Source organism: Lotus japonicus, chromosome 1, assembly GCF_012489685.1.
Source record: "Lotus japonicus ecotype B-129 chromosome 1, LjGifu_v1.2".
Taxonomy (NCBI): domain Eukaryota; kingdom Viridiplantae; phylum Streptophyta; class Magnoliopsida; order Fabales; family Fabaceae; genus Lotus; species Lotus japonicus.
This window is the reverse complement of record NC_080041.1, coordinates 20,461,513-20,478,508: the sequence shown is the minus strand read 5'-3', so window position 1 is coordinate 20,478,508 and position 16,996 is coordinate 20,461,513. Positions and strand designations below refer to the sequence as shown.

General features: G+C 39.2%; 2 protein-coding genes across 2 annotated transcripts; one reads left to right on the top strand and one right to left on the bottom strand.

Annotated features, from left to right (window-relative positions):
- Positions 1–3,060: 3,060 nt before the first annotated feature.
- On the bottom strand, positions 3,061–6,026 carry LOC130729627 (uncharacterized). The gene is made up of 4 exons (XM_057581435.1): positions 6,018–6,026; positions 5,063–5,423; positions 3,687–4,925; positions 3,061–3,438 (listed from the first exon to the last, which is right to left on the bottom strand). Exons 1-4 carry the CDS (start codon positions 6,024–6,026, stop codon positions 3,413–3,415), a joined length of 1,635 nt encoding a protein of 544 aa, XP_057437418.1. The 3' UTR covers positions 3,061–3,412.
- Positions 6,027–13,976: 7,950 nt separating this feature from the next.
- Positions 13,977–14,744, top strand: LOC130731699 (protein RESPONSE TO LOW SULFUR 2-like). The gene has a single exon (XM_057583956.1). The coding sequence runs from the start codon at positions 14,057–14,059 to the stop codon at positions 14,393–14,395; it is 339 nt and encodes a 112-aa protein (XP_057439939.1). The 5' UTR covers positions 13,977–14,056; the 3' UTR covers positions 14,396–14,744.
- The last annotated feature ends 2,252 nt before the right edge of the window (positions 14,745–16,996 follow it).

Genomic DNA, 16,996 nt, shown 5'->3' with positions numbered 1-16,996 from the left:
ACATATTGATCTTCGCTTAAGCCGAATGTAGCCTCGCTTAAGCCAAATTACATGGCAGTAGCAGTGGTTCTGGAAGACAATTTGGCTTAAGCGAGAAATGGTCTCGCTTAAGCTGAAAGACGTTACCTGAACATGGAGAAACCTCCTCGCTTAAGCGGAACCTTTATCAGCTTAAGTGAAATTGTGCCCTGTTTATAAAAGGCTCGACCAAGATCAGAAAGGAATCATCTTTTGACCTATTTTGGACTTTTGAGAGAGAAAACTTCAGAGAGAAGAAGGGAGGAACTTTGGGAGCTTTGATTCACCATCCGAGGACGGCACGGATCATAACTTTAGTCTTAGTTCCTCTTGTAAGCATAGCATCCATGTCTATGGATAGCTAAACTTCTCTTTGTTGGGATTGGGTGTAATACTTGACTTAAATGTATCCATCTTAGTTCTCTTTCATATGAATCTATTTTATCTCTTGATTTCAATGATATAATCTTGATTTTAATGCTTGTTTTAGCTTGATCAACTAGAACATGATTTGACATTTGATATGTGAGTGAAAGCTACATATTTGAATTAGATTTAGGTTGCATCATCTAATTTACCTGATTGCTAGACATAGGGTTAGGTTTATTAGTCGCTTAACATCTGAACTCATTACGTTTTGCTTCGTTAGTTATGCGAGACATCGATAATTAGAGAAGTGAATCGTTAATCTGCTCATGTAAGAAATTAATGAGATAGATAAGAACTGATGTGATGAAATCAAGGATAGAATAGGTTGTATGTGTTGAATTATAGGATATATGAGAGTTGATGTGTGAACCCCAATCCCAACAGCTTTCTCAATCTGTTTTTAAACCCGTTTTTATTACTGTTTTATGTCCACAACATTTCTCAAAACAATCAACCAAACGCTTCTTGAACTCTTTGCTTAAGTAATTTAGCTAAAGAACGGCGTTGTATTTCCAATTCCCTGAGGACGATAAAAACCCTTTACTATACTACAATTGAATCTTGAAAGGGATTTGAAAGTAGTTGTGGTAAAAACCTTTCAACAGAGAGGATAATGGTGAGGGCGACGTCACTGGAGAGAGGAGGCAGAGGTCTAGATGTGTACATTATCTTCCAAATTATCCCTCAATACAAATGTAGCCCATAAGTCAATGTGCCACGAACATAGCGGAGAACCCGCTTGAGGGCAAGCATGTGCTCGGTGTGGGGTGCATGCATATGTAAGCAAACCTGCTGAACAGCATAGGAAATGTCAGGACGAGTAAATGTGAGGTACTGTAGGGCACCAGCAAGGCTCCGATATAGGGAGGCATCCTCACAAGGAGTCCCAGAGGAAGAACTGAGCTTCTGCTTGGTGTCAACCGGTGTAGCAGAAGGGTTGCATAAGGCTATGCCGGCGCGAGCAATAATCTCAGTAGCATAAGTGCTCTGACTGAGGAAAAGGCCACCTGCATGTCTAGTGACAGCGATGCCAAGAAAGTAACTCAGAGGACCGAGATCCTTCATAGCAAACTCGGATGCAAGAAGTGCCATAAAGGATTTGCGGAGATCATGCGATGATGCAACCAGGATGATGTCATCAACATAGAGAAGTATGTAGGCAATATCAGAACCCTGCCGGAAGATGAAAAGAGAATGATCTGAAGTGCTGTGCCGGAATCCAATAGAGGAAACATAATCAGCAAATCGCTGATACCAAGCACGAGGCGCCTGTTTCAGACCATAAAGGGACTTCTTCAGACGGCAGACATAGTCCGGGTGGTGAGGGTCGCGGAAACCCAAAGGCTGATGCATGTAGACAGTCTCATGGAGATCACCATGCAGGAAAGCATTCTGGACATCCAACTGATGTATGGGCCAGGAGCTGGAGAGAGCAATGCTGAGAACTGTCCGGATGGTAGCCGGTTTCACCACGGGGCTGAATGTCTCATCACAATCCACACCTGCAATCTGAGACCTGCCATCACCTACAAGACGAGCCTTATACCGCTCAAACAAACCATTAGACTGCTTTTTATGGCGAAAAATCCACATGCAACGAATAACATTAACATCACAAGGACGGGGAACCAACTCCCACGTATTATTTCTAATAAGAGCATTAAATTCAGACTGCATAGCGGACTTCCAATTTGGATCGGATAAGGCTTGTTTTGGGTTACGAGGCAAGGGTGAGATGGACGGGTCATCAATAGAGACCGAAAGACTAAAAGGCTTTTTAGGTTTGGAAATGCCGTGCATGCTACGGGTAGTCATGGTCCGTACGGGTGGTGCAGGAGGGACCGGAGGCAAGGGCAAAGGTGAGGGAGAAGCGGTAGGGGAGACGGGAGCCGATAAGGGAGGCGAAGAGTCAGTGGGACTCGACGGCTGGACCGGAGGGTCAGGTGGGCGGGAGGATACGGTTTGCCAATGGTGGATCAAGGAAGGAGGGAGGTCCTCGGTGAAGCACTCATAAGAAGGGGCAGGAGTCAAGGATAGGTCAGCAAAGGGAAATCGGGTTTCATCAAAAATGACATGCCGCGATATTAAAATTTTTCTGTGTGACAAATCATAACATTTATAACCTCTGTGATTCATCGGATACCCTAGAAAAACACACGGAGTCGATCGTGGTTGCAATTTGTTTATTGTAGCGGAAGGAAATAGAGGAAAACATAGACAACCAAAGACACGTAAGTGGGAGTAGGAAGGGTCGCGATGATACAACAGCTGAGTAGGAGAATCATTCTGAAGAGTCTTGCGTGGCAAAATGTTCAGAAGATATGTTGCCATTTGAAGGGCATGATGCCAAAATGAAGGAGGAACTGACGAATGAGCGAGGAGGGTGCGGATCATGTTGTTAATGGTGCGAATTTTCCGTTCTGCTTTGCCGTTTTGAGAAGAAGTGTGAGGGCAAGTGAAGCAAAAAATAAGGCCATTAGCATCACAATACCGATGAAAGGATTCATTGTCATATTCACGTCCATTATCACATTGAAGACATTTAATATTTGCTGAAAATTGTGTTTTAATAAGTGTAGCAAGAGTAGTAAACATTTCAGAAACCTGAGATTTCTTGCTAATCGGAAACGTCCATAAAAAATCAGTGTGATCATCCAAAAACAAAACGTAATAACGATGACCAGCAGTACTTAAAACAGGAGACGTCCATAAATCACTATGCAAAATATCAAATGGTCTCAAAGTAATAGTTTCAGATGAACGAAAAGGCAACGGGACATGTTTGCCTAAAACACAAGAGTCACAAACAGAACTAGAACGCGAAGGTTCACAAAAAATAAGTTTATTATTCCTAAGATGGTTTAAAGCTGAGGAAGCTGGATGACCAAGTCGATTGTGCCAGACACTAGAAGCAAGACCAGCAAAGGGAGAGGAACGAGTGACTGGGTAGAGGTCGCCGAGGCTGTTACATCTCAGGAGAGGCATCCCCGTCTTGAAGTCAGACACCGAGAATCCAAATGGATCAAAAGAAACAGAAACATTATTGTCAGTAGTGAGTTGTCGCACAGAAATTAAGTTTTTAATAATTCGCGGAGTGTGCAAGACATGATTGAGTGCTAAAGGTTTGTGAGGGGTAGGAATAGAAGTGTATCCTGAACCCTGAATTGGAATGCCCTGACCACTACCAACTATCAGTTTCTGATTTAAATGACTTAAATTAGAATAAGACGTGAGAGTACCTTGAGATGCCGCAGTATGGGACGAGGCGCCGGTGTCCATGTACCACGTGGTGTCTGGAGGAGTCAAGGACATGGTGTGCATGGCAGCAGCGATATCAGTGGGTGCTGGAGAAGCAGTAGCGGTGTAGGCCTGAGGACGCGGACCTAAAACGCCGGGTTGCTGCGGAACACCCATGGGACGCGACCACTGAGATGTGGGGTAAGGACAAGGAGGCATGCCCCAAGGGGAAGGAGCCCAACCAGGGGGAGAAGCCCAACCCCATGGATTCCAGGATGCCTGCGGTGGTGGGCGCCAGGGTGGAGGATATGCAGCAGAGGAACCAGAGGAGCCAGATGATCCAGGATAACGGGAGCCACCTTTCTTCCTAGGTTTACCAGAACCACCCTGATAATTGCGATTTTGCCCTGACCCATAACGATGGTTGGAGTGGCCCTGATCGCTGCGGTTGGTGGTGCGCTGCTGAGAGGCGTCAACGGAGGCCTGTGGACGGGAAGCAGAGGTGTGCAAAGCAGTCTGAGAGGTCGGACCTGACATCCTGGCGAGACCAGATTTCTCTAGAATCAACATGGAGCGGACCTTGAGGAAAGGAGGCAAAGGCTCGCTCTGACGGATCAGGGTGGCAACACCACGAAAAGGCTCAGTGAGACCAGAGACCAACTGGAGAACAAGACGATGGTCACTGACTGGGGCGCCAACATTCCTCAACTGATCAGAGATATGTTTCAGACGCTGGAAGTAGGCCGAAACACTAGGAAAATCCTCCATGCGAGTGGAGATGAAATCCTGGTCGAGAGCCACAGCACGCGAATTCTGATTGTCCTCAAACATAGAAGCGATACGGTTCCAAGTAGCCATAGCAGTAGAACCTTTCTCCATAACAGTGGAGAGAAGGTCAAAGGAGATGGTGGAATAAATCCACTGTTTGACAGTGGAGTCAAGAGTGGCCCACCGGGCATAGGAAGCATCGGTGCGCGCAGGAGGCTCCATGTCAGCTTGAGGAATGATGTGGTGGAGCACCTGAGTGGCGTGAGCATGAGTCTCAAACAATTCAGCCCACATAGCATAATGATCCTTGTCTATCTCGAGTTTGAAAGGAATGTTGTTTTTGATATTTGTGACAGCAAGGGCCGGATGAAAAGCTGGCTTGGCAGAAGAGGACGGCGACTCCGTGGGCGTAGGGATCATAGTGGTGTCGCCGGTTGGAGAGCCATTGGTGGAGTCGGAGGTAGCCATAGAAACTGCAAAAACAGAAGAGTAAAATAAAAGGAATTTAAACTTTTTTTTTTTTTTTTTTTTTTTTGAAGTTTCTGGCTGGAGCGGTTCGACCGGGTGTGGGTTAGCCGGTCCTGTTTGGAAAAAAAAAAAAAAAAAAAACCGGTAACAGAGAAACGGGTCGTGTGACCCAAAACACCCAAATCGGGTTCGTGGGGCTGCAGCCGGGTCTGCTGAAGAGAGACGGCGAGGACGACGATTTGCTCCTTGTTGAGAAGGGCGGCAACGTCGGAGTGGGCCGGCGGTGGCAAGGCGGTGAGCACGGTGGTGTGCGGCGAGTGCTTGCGAGGGACCTCTGGTGTAGCACGCAACACGATCGGGTCGGTTGGGAACGGACGTGATCGGAGGCGCGAGGGGCTACGACGCGGCGGAAGCACGCGTGTGGTGATGGGGCGGCGCAAGGGAGGCGCGACGGCAAGAAGAGCAGCGGCGGCGGTTGTACCGCTAGGGTGCTGGGGCGGCTGCTGTTGGAAGAATTAAAAAACAAGGAAAAAAAGGAAAAATAGGAAAATTTAGAATTAGGTCAGAAAGGAGGATCTGAACCTACTCAATGATACCATGAAGGAAATGTTTTCCGTGACTATTATTGATAATGAAATACCCTATATATACAACTTACCTAGTTGACTAACAATAAATATTAAACCCTAATTACAGGCGTAATTACAAAGAGAATAAATAATATCCTATTCTATCATTAAGAGATACAAAGCTTTCTCAAAAAATAACTTTATTCCAGAGAGAAGAGTAGAACTCCAACCTGGACAATATGATGATTTCCAACATGAGTTACAGAGGAGGAACTGGTTAAAGCTTGCTTCACTGCCAAAGCACTTCAACCCAAAGGTTGTCAAGTACTTTTATGCTAATGCTTACACATTAGGAGAGGAGGGGACAAGAGCGTCATTTGTCTTGGGAAGGAGAGTTCTTTATGACAGAGCAACAATCAGTGCTTATCTAGAGGATCATTTGGGTTTGGAAGAAGCAAAGCTGTGTGCCTACCAAAATTCAATAAGATCATCACCGCCTAGTTTCAATTACAAGGAGGTACTAGATACCTTATGCATACCAGGTACCCTTATGGAGGAGAACAGAAATGTTGTTGAGAGGGCTGAAATGAAAGTGTTGACTGAGATTTGGATGACTTTTATGACATCCAACATCAACCCCACTTTACATACATCTAATATTAATCTGTACTGTGCGGGCTTGCCCTATTGTATCATCCAAAAGAAAACAGTTGATATTGCAAAAATAATTTCAGATGATATTCATAGAATTGCAACATCCGAGAAGCCTATGCCTTTGTGCTTTCCATCGCTCATCACGGAGTTGTGCAGATTTCAGAGGGTGATTATCCCAGAATACCCTCAGCTGGATATTAGGCCTCCAATCAATGAGAAATTTATTCAGCGTCATTGTAAGAAAGAAGAAGCACTTCCACCACCCTCACCACTTCTTCCACCACCACCGGATGCGCCACAGTCATCTCCAGATAATCCAACCACTGAGCAGCAGATTCAGTTGATCCTTGCACAACAGGATGCTATCCGGATAGAGCAGGTAGAACAGAGAGACTATTTGGAGCTTGTTTCTCGACAGCAGAGAGCCACATATAGGGCTACTACTTCCATGTATAGCCATATCAGACGTTTTTTCAGCATCAGGGACCTGAGCCTTTTGTGTGGCCTACTGATGATCAGTTCTCGAGCTATGCTGAATGGCCTGGGGACAGGCCAAGTTCCAGGGATGAGGAGAGAGTTGCTGGACATGGAGATGGAGATGGAGCTACTACTTCTGCAGCAGCTGACTTGCCTGCTGGTGACTACATGATTGATGATCAGGAGCAGGATGGAGCTGAGGATTGATGGCTACAGCCACTTATCCAAGTTCACTTTTATTTTCTGTCATTTCAGCTTTCTAACTTTAGTACTTTACTTGGTTTTTAGTTTTATTTTGCTTTGAACTTGGTTTTACTTCGTGATATTTTGCTTTGTTCTAACTGCTAGCACATGTTTGGATTTTGGATTAGGAATTTGTTTTGCTCACTGTTCTGAATTGCAAATGATTGGCTTTTGGTTTAGTTAATGAGCATGGACTATGAAATGCTAAGTTGAGCATGATGTGTTTTTTTTAAAAAAAAAAAAACAGTTCATAGTTCATTGTGATTGCACCCACTTGGTGCCATTATATGATATGAATGCATCATTCACGTGAATGTCATAGGCTCATTATGAAAATGCTTCAAATCAGGGACTCCTAAGCCTAGTGAGAAGTGTAGCCAAACACTTGGTGAGATTCGAGAGGTTCACCATTGTTTTGCACAGTTTTACTTGTTTGAGTCTCTAACTGTTGAATTGCATGGGAATGATAGAAAATGATCAAGGCAGTTTTTTTCTTTAGTGTACATAAGCTACTTGGCCAAATAAGCTGACCGTTGATTATGAATTCCAATTGCACCACCTTTTGAGCCTAAATGGAAATTTTGTTTTTCTTTGTGTATGATCCCAAACTTAAATGAAAAAAACAATGTTCTCCCTTACTTTTAAGTTAAGAGAGCATTTATGTGAGGATTTTATGCTAATGTGCTAAGTTGGGGGGAGTGGAAGCTTTGATATCTTTTTGTTTAACTTTCTATCATGTGTACATATAATGTTTGAAAAAGAAAAAATGCTTGTGTATAATGTTTCAAAAAAAAAAAAGAAAAAAAAAGAAAAAAAAAGAAAAAAAAAGGAAAAGGAAAGGGGTTATGTGCATGAAATTGTGTACAAGGGGTGAAAAAGAGGATTGATAGAAGGAGAGTGAAAAATGTTCATAATTCTTGCATGAATCCAAATGTAATTGCTCTCTTGACTTGAAAATATCTTGAAATCTAGAAAAACCAATTTTCTTGATAACCCTGGCCACATTACAACCCAGAAAGACCTTTGTGATTCTTGAGTTTCCATGCAGTTTTAATAGTTGATGAGACAGGTAACAAGTTTTTCATGTTGTGATTCAATGGCTGAATAATGTGAAACACTTACCTCATAGAAAATTGAAGAGTTGAGTAAACAGTTTGATGATAATTTGAGTGGTTCCCTGATTGAAGAATATTGGATTCAATGTTATGCCAATGACTTCATGCTGGTGTGTTTTTGTATCATTACTGTAACCATTTGTTGTGGGCTTCACATGTTCTAGTTGGTAATTGATGCTTGGATCATGCTTGTGAAAAGAAACTTTGAGATGAGTAGTTCATATGCCATGCTTGTTCAAGATCCTTTGTGAATATATTTTTTTGATAGTCAATACCTTTTGTTTGAGGGCAAACAAAGTTCCAAGTTTGGGGGAGTTGATAAGTACCAAAAATACCTGATTTTCTCTACTAATTTGGGTACTTTTCTGTTCTAGATGTGTACATTATCTTCCAAATTATCCCTCAATAGGTTAATTTAGTAAGTAGATAGTTTTTATATAGAAATATATATTAGCTTTATCATTTAAGCTCTTTGGTTTTATTGTAGGAGGAAAGTCAAGAGATCCAAACAATTTCAAATCAAAAGAGCTACAAATATTGAAGTTCGCTTAAGCCAAATGCTGGCTCGCTTAAGCCAAATTATATGGCAGTAGCAGTGGCAAACATATTGATCTTCGCTTAAGCCGAATGTAGCCTCGCTTAAGCCAAATTACATGGCAGTAGCAGTGGTTCTGGAAGACAATTTGGCTTAAGCGAGAAATGGTCTCGCTTAAGCTGAAAGACGTTACCTGAACATGAAGAAACCTCCTCGCTTAAGCGGAACCTTTATCAGCTTAAGCGAAACTGTGCCCTGTTTATAAAAGGCTCGACCAAGATCAGAAAGGAATCATCTTTTGACCTATTTTGGACTTTTGAGAGAGAAAACTTCAGAGAGAAGAAGGGAGGAACTTTGGGAGCTTTGATTCACCATCCATCAAGCTGGAATCATCACCGAGGACGGCACGGATCATAACTTTCGTCTTAGTTCCTCTTGTAAGCATAGCATCCATGTCTATGGATAGCTAAACTTCTCTTTGTTGGGATTGGGTGTAATACTTGACTTAAATGTATCCATCTTAGTTCTCTTTCATATGAATCTATTTTATCTCTTGATTTCAATGATATGATCTTGATTTTAATGCTTGTTTTAGCTTGATCAACTAGAACATGATTTGAGATTTGATATGTGAGTGAAAGCTACATATTTGAATTAGATTTAGGTTGCATCATCTAATTTACCTGATTGCTAGACATAGGGTTAGGTTTATTAGTCGCTTAACATCTGAACTCATTACGTTTTGCTTCGTTAGTTATGAGAGACATCGATAATTAGAGAAGTGAATCGTTAATCTGCTCATGTAAGAAATTAATGAGATAGATAAGAACTGATGTGATGAAATCAAGGATAGAATAGGTTGTATGTGTTGAATTATAGGATATATGAGAGTTGATGTGTGAACCCCAATCCCAACAGCTTTCTCAATCTGTTTTTAAACCCGTTTTTATTACTGTTTTATGTCCACAACATTTCTCAAAACAATCAACCAAACGCTTCTTGAACTCTTTGCTTAAGTAATTTAGCTAAAGAACGGCGTTGTATTTCCAATTCCCTGAGGACGATAAAAACCCTTTACTATACTACAATTGAATCTTGAAAGGGATTTGAAAGTAGTTGTGGTAAAAACCTTTCAACAGAGAGGATAATGGTGAGGGCGACGTCACTGGAGAGAGGAGGCAGAGGTCGAGGGTGAGGGTGACGGAGGAGGAGGAGGAATGAGCTAAGGAAGAGGTCGAGGGAAGATGGTGAGAGTGACAGAGGAGAAGAATATTGTATTATGTGAAATGAAAAGACCCATAAGAGTTGTGAACAAGTAAGATAGGCACGAAAGGGCGACATTGCACATGCTCGTCCCCTCTTGAATCTTGCTTGGAAAACTCTGTTGTCGAAGAAACTTCATGTTTACCATTGTCACTGACGTCTCATACATTCTCTATGGAATCTCGAACCCTACATGGTAGTTCGACATTTCTCTAGTTGTCTTCCATTCGTTCATTATTTTCGTAGAGTAAGGTATAGGTCTTTTGTGCGGAGAACCATTTCCATAACACTTAGTCGTAGAAAGCGTGCATAGAAAATATTCTCTTTCATCTCTATCCCTTCTTGGTCCCATCCCAACTCCTTATGAGCTCAAAGGCCGAGGGTGAGGGCAGCAAGTGAGGAGAGATGGGTCGACGGGAAAGCTTGAGGGTGGAGGTGCCAGAGGGAGATGGTGAGTGTATAAGGGTTTGAGAAATGAGGGAGAGAAGAGGCTTATAATGAAGATGAGAGGAGAAATTAATGAATATTAGTGTCAGCCAAGTCAACGCTAACCCTTAAAAGTTAAAGCCCGCAAAATGGGCCCTACCCTTAAACATTAGTGTCATTTGCAGCCACGCTAATGTTTCTGGTGAATGTAGCGTCAGCCCCAAACTACCTTTAATTGTTAGTGAGTAGCGCTATGTTGGCCTGTGATTTAAGCATCTTTCAAAACCAGTGCTAAATACCAATTAGTTGATGCATTAATGTAACATTGACAAATTGGCCCGTTTGTTATTGCTTAAAAAGATGATTTACTTTTAAAAAACAATTGACTTTATTTTAAGTGAATCTTTTTAAAAAGCATAAATTCGTTTATGTATGTTTACAAATATAATAAGTGTTTTTCACTTTTAAAAGTGTTTTAAAACTATTTGGATACAAAAGATTTCAAATATAGATTAGGGACATTTTTTACCGCGTTAAAATTTTAGGTGAGCGTGTTTCGTTTCGTGCTCTTCCGTTCTTCCCTTTTCTACGGAATCAAAACGTCTTATTTCAGGAGTCCTATGTCATGTTTCATTCTATCTTAAAAACATGACAAATATAAAATGAAACTCATATGTCATATTTCGTCGCCTTGTACTTAAAACTCAAAATAAACGATATGATTAAGAGACCAAATGCTGGCCATTTCAAAGATTACGAAATTCTAAGAGGATTTCTTGTGGCCTAGGATTAATTGCATTAAGCAATTAAATTATTATCTATCGTACTATCATCCAATAGGCAGAAAACCGTACGTATTAGATTTTTATCTCAATTTTAAATGCCATTTTTTATAAATTTAATTAGCCATCAACGGCAATTACTAATTAATATTATTTGACTCTTTAATTAACTACTATATAGAGGATGTATCATATGAGAAATGTGTTCTTATGTGAGAAAATAAGAATAAATCGTGACCGTTAGATCTAATCATGAATGGTCAAGATTAAAACATGAAGTCATGTGACATTTAAAAAAAGTCGCATTATCTTTTTAAGTGGTCATGTGAGCATTAATTTGTTTTAATCTTGATCATTCATGATTAGATCTAACGGTCACGATTTATTCTTATTTTCTCACATAAAAATATTTTTCTCATATGATACATAGCCTACTATATATATGTTACTTTTTTCTTTCCCCGGTGATGATTTTTTTTTTATAAGCTTTCCCCGGTGATGATGACTTCTCTTTGTTTTTTAGGTTGAGAACAATATACACAAGCCGTCCATAACTTTTCCTCTCTTCCATTCCACACCGAACGTGTCTAGCTCCAATAGTCCAATTTGAATGACTCAATTTTATGTGAATAGAGAATAGTAATATGTAAACGATTGGCGTAAAAAATAGTAATAATGTCATTTTGTACTTTTTTTGAACTTTTATAAATAACACTATTAATACATTTAAAATGAAGTTATTTAATCTTTTTTTTGGTAAGCGAAGTTATTTAATCATGAATTAAGTTAGTCACCGATGCCATGAGGGATCGCTTAATTTTGGGCCACATGTAACCTTGTACGTGACGAATTGGCAAAATATATATAACTAAACTTAAATTATCTATTAATATTGTAATGCTTGAGTGATCATGTCATGGAGTGCGTTAAAAAATGTCATAGAGAGGAGATATTTAGATTTCTTTATTCATTAAACTAAGGTGCATTCCTACTCATTGTCCATCACCAAATTTTGTCAACGAGCTGCGTGTATACTTTTGTTATGTCGACATTCATTTCAAATAAACAAAATGTTAGGTAGACTTAAGTTAAAATTAATGTTGATTCTTCCGTGAAGGACGAGGTGAATAATGTTCTGTTCACCTCTATTTCCACCTCCACTTGGAAATAATAACTAATAAGAGAAAAGAGAAAATCAGTGGTGTGATATGTAATGTGATAGAAAATATAGAAAGATAAAAAGAAAAATATGTGAAAATAAGATGGAAGAGAACGTGGAGTGTGAATGATCATTACTCGTTCGGGATGGTAGCGAGGAACAGTGGAGGAGAGGTGATGGGTGCTGCAACTTCTTTCCCCTCTCTTGGCGGAAGCTAATGGATTGAGATGAGCAATCAAGTTAGCGGTGAAGTTTGGCTTCTGCTCAGTTTGTTTTGAGAGATAGGTTGCCTTCAGCTCTATGAATGGTGGAGGAGGAGTTCTATTGGATTTTCTTACTTAGATTCTTAATTTGTGATTGTCGTTCTATTGCTTTGACTTTGGCTTTTTACTATTTTGTTAGTTAGACGTTTAGAGAATTTGGTCGCAGTTTTTTTGACGAGGAACGCCTCAGACTACCCCTCTTCTGTGTGGGTAGAAAATGTTCCTCCTGCTGCAAATTAATTTGTTGTGAACAATGATGTGTACTGACATCTTTGCCTTCTTTGGTTTGATTTCAATGATTAGCGACTTCAAAAAAAATTAAAAAAATATACATGTTCAAAGTGAGAAACTAAGAAAATGTAATAGAGAGGAACAATGTGATAGGAAAATAGAGATATATTGTATTTAAATTTTCATTGAACTCAAATGTGGATTCACGTTGAATTTAATGTGTTCAAATCTTGCTTCGTCGATTCACTTGAATTAAATGTGATAAATTCTAATTTTTCTTGTTGATGTCTTAAGATACATGGAATCTCATTAAATTAGTTGTAACGCTAAATTAAGGGTTGGAGTACCTCTTGTACTCCCTTTTAATGCATTCATTTGGTTTATCAAAAAAAGTTGTCACGCTAAAATAAAACAAACACGCACAAAGAGAAAAATGTAATATGCATGTGAAATTTTTGTACTATATATTTTGATATAATAACTGATTTAAAAAATGTAGATGTTCAAATAGTACAGTCCTACAGACACTCAACAAACATCTTATTTTTCTTTGGATTGTCTAAATGACCTATACAAAGTTTGAGTTAATTCACTATATCATAAATGGAACAATGATATATATATTTTTTAGAAATCAAAAGTTTATTGAATGCAAAAAAAGCCGAAATATAGATCCTCTCGACAATAGATTAGATACAAAACAAAGCAAAAACGAAAGCAGCGCAACGAAAACAACAAACGTCAACCTACACAATATACACACAACATTATTTGTCCACTTAGCATTATGATGGCTTAAACCAAACTTTACTTAAACTCATTGCACAACCTCATTTGTCTCTCTTGTGATAGATCTATATCATATATAACACTCCCTATTTTTCTCTCTTCTTCTTTTTCTTATTCAGTTTTGATGTTAATTTGTTGAATATCTTTTTAATTAAGAAAAAATCCATGATATTTCGTGTGTTCTTCACAATATAATATTAACAATCAATGTTCTTAGAAATTAGAAAATAACTGAAACGGTGATCAAAACACTGGTTTAGGATTCATATGTTTATTTGGTTGAATGTACGTAATAGATTGTCCTATTAATTACATAGTACATTTGAATATTTGTATAACGTTCGAAGTTAGACAAAGTTAACACCAAATTAAATGAATTAATTACTAGTACATCATATCATTGAATATAATTTTTTATTCTTACAGAGTACCCCTAAAAAATAAATTAACATTTTTTAAAATTCTTATTAGTGTAAGGCGGGTTCATGGAACTTGGACACACCTGATTCTAACTCTCTTGTGTATATATAAACCTGTTCTTCCTTCACTTGTTTCATCAAAAACTTACTCAATCACTTCTCTTCCTACAAAATCACGCTTCCGCAGCCGTTGTTACTTGTTACTTCCACAATGCTGGCGGTGTTCGGAATGCGCGACAACGGCGAGAGAATGAAGAGGAGGCCGGAGGGCGGCGACACGACGTCGTTGCAGCTGAAGAAGAGGAACCAGGAGCTGGAAGATGAGCTGAGGGAGAGCAATGAGAGGGAGGAGAAGATGAGGAGCCAGCTGCAGGGGGCGCGTGAGAGGCTTCGAGTGGCGGAGGACGCGGAGGAGCGGCTCTGCTGCCAGCTAGGGGAGCTGGAAGCAGAGGTGGTTCTCCATGCGCGTGAGTACCATGCTCGTGTTGTCTCCCTCATGGATGAGCTCTCCCGAGCACACAGTCTCCTCAACTCAGTTTCACTTCCTTAGTCATCATGAATGAATCGATCATCATTTACTTTTTATTTCTTCTTCTTATTTTCTCCCTTGGTTTTTTTTAGAAGCATGAAATTTCTGTGTGTTTTGCATTTGTACATGCCTAGTGTTTTAATTAGGTGTACAATGCAATGATTTGAAGGTTAATGTTAGGTTCAAGTTCAAAGTTAATCCTTAATTAGAGTGAGAAGAGAGAAATGTGAGGTAGGATGATCAAGAAGAGATTGATAAGAAAAAAGTAGATAAAAGAATAAGTGAGTGTGAATGCATGAGAGTTGCTCTTGTAACATCTTATTTCTATTTTTTTTATCTCTCTATAATTTCTATCACATAATTTTTCATATCCCCATTTATCTAGTTTATTTTCGTATATTATCAAGTGTGAGTATTTTTTAAGACGTGAACATAATTATTTCCTTAAAATAAATGGGTGAAATGACAAACATATCCCGTGTTTTAAGTTAAATATGAATTTTAATTAAACAACTCATCATCATTGTGTGTAAACAAGCTACTTTGAAACATAAATTCGAATTCTGAGAAAATAATTTGTTACGAGAGATTACTACATTTTATGAGTGAGAATATTCGTAAAATAAAATAAAATGATGTTACTTAACTATTCAATAATGATATATACACACCTCATTTTTTAAACACTTCATTTCCACCCCCTTTTATATCTATCTCTCTCCTTTTATCATCTATCACATCTCATACTTTCTCTCTTTTACTTTTTCTTTTCTTCCTATCTCTCTCCCCATTCCACCTCTCTCTACCTCAAAGAGAGGTGTGAAAGAAACATTATCCCTTAACTATTAGACCATTTGCAATGGTTGTTGAAAATTAATGTTGAAGATTGTTGAGAGGTTGTAATGGTGGTTGAAGATTGTTGAGGGTGATGTGGAGGGGAGAGAGGGGGGAGAAATGTTGAAGATTTTCAACATTGTTTAAGAGAGCGCTTTTTTTTAGGCAACGACACGTGTCACAATCTGATTGGCTCGCCGGATTTCTTTTACCCTTATCTTTTAAACTCAATTATTTCATCAAAAAAAAATATTTTCTGAAAAAAAAAATTATACCAAAATTCATGATTTTTTTTTCTCTATAAATAGAGACTTGGTTCGTTTGATTTGGACACAGAAAAAAAACCAAGTTTTTCACCATCTTATTATCTCTCTCACCGTCTTATTATCTTTCTATTAGCCTTTGTTTTGAGTTAAGGAAATAAAATAAATTATTGTCTATATTTAAAAAAAAAAAAAAATTTTAAGTGTTTATTGTTTTAATTTAATTTAAAATAATAATTGTAATTTTATGTAAATAATAAAACAAAAATATAAAATTAAATAAAAATATGAAATAAAAAAGTGGTGGGGTAGGGTGAGTGGTGGGGTAGGGTGTTGAATGAAAATCATTGGAATGGGTAATTGTTGAGAGTTTGTTGAATTGAAAAGAGAAGATGATGTGGAGTGTTGGGAAGAGAAAAAGTGGTGTTAAGAAGGGGTAAATTGTTGAGACCATTGTCAATGGTCTTAGAGCCATGTACAGTTTCTCCATTGATGTTAAACGACTAAGGGAGAAATGTTATGAAAAAGTTTAATTTTTAAATTATGAGCTTAATTTATTACGTTGGTACTTGGGGTGATAAGATGTTTACATAATATTAATTAGAGTGTAACACGCGTTCGGCAGCAAAAAGAAGAAGACAAAAAGTAATTGGATGAAACATAAAAAGGTTTAATAAATATGTATCGTTATTGTAAAGTTTTTTATACTAACATCAACGATCACTTTATGTTATGTAGGATTATTGGTTTTTTTTTATAATTAAATTAAAGCTTTCTAATATGGCGGAAAACATTTGAATGCTTTTGTAAAAAAACTAGTATCAAAACCCGTGCTTTGCACGGTTAATTTTTTCTCCATTTAATTAATTAATAGTGTATTGATAATACGTGAGTTTTAAAGGATATGCAATTTTGGTGTAAAGTAATTCTACTACATGGGTGAGAACGTGAGAGAATGAGGTCTGCTAGGGTTTTCACGTCCCAAGTTGACCAGCCGCCAAACCTGCCATAGACCGACACAGTGGTAAACGTGAGAACGTGGGGGATCAGCGCCGCTTCTTCTCGTGGTGCTCTCTAGTCTTCCCTCTGTTCTGGTTTCCTTTTGCAGCCACGGGTTTTCTCTCCAAGTTTAGAAACCCTTTTTGCAAAGTTTCAAGAGATTTTTTCTCCTCTCCTTTTCTCCCTGTGAACTCGCACCAGACCCCATGGCCGATATGGCATATGAAGAGATGATCCCGGACTTCGATCTAGAAGGTGATGAAACAGTTACTCTGGACATTGATGAGGTAGAGGTCGACCCAAACCAAGGGGTTGATGTTTGGCTCGTGGCAAGGGTCTTGACTCAAAACAGAATTGAACCAAGAGTTTTCCGGAGCGTTATGCGTCGCTACTGGGAATCCAGGAACTGCCAAGACATCTGTCATGTTGGCCCGAACCTATTTTCCATCAAGTTTGCATCAGCAAAGGACAGGGACCTCGTGCTCAAGGGGGGACCGTGGTTCTTTAGCCGGCAGCTCATTGCCCT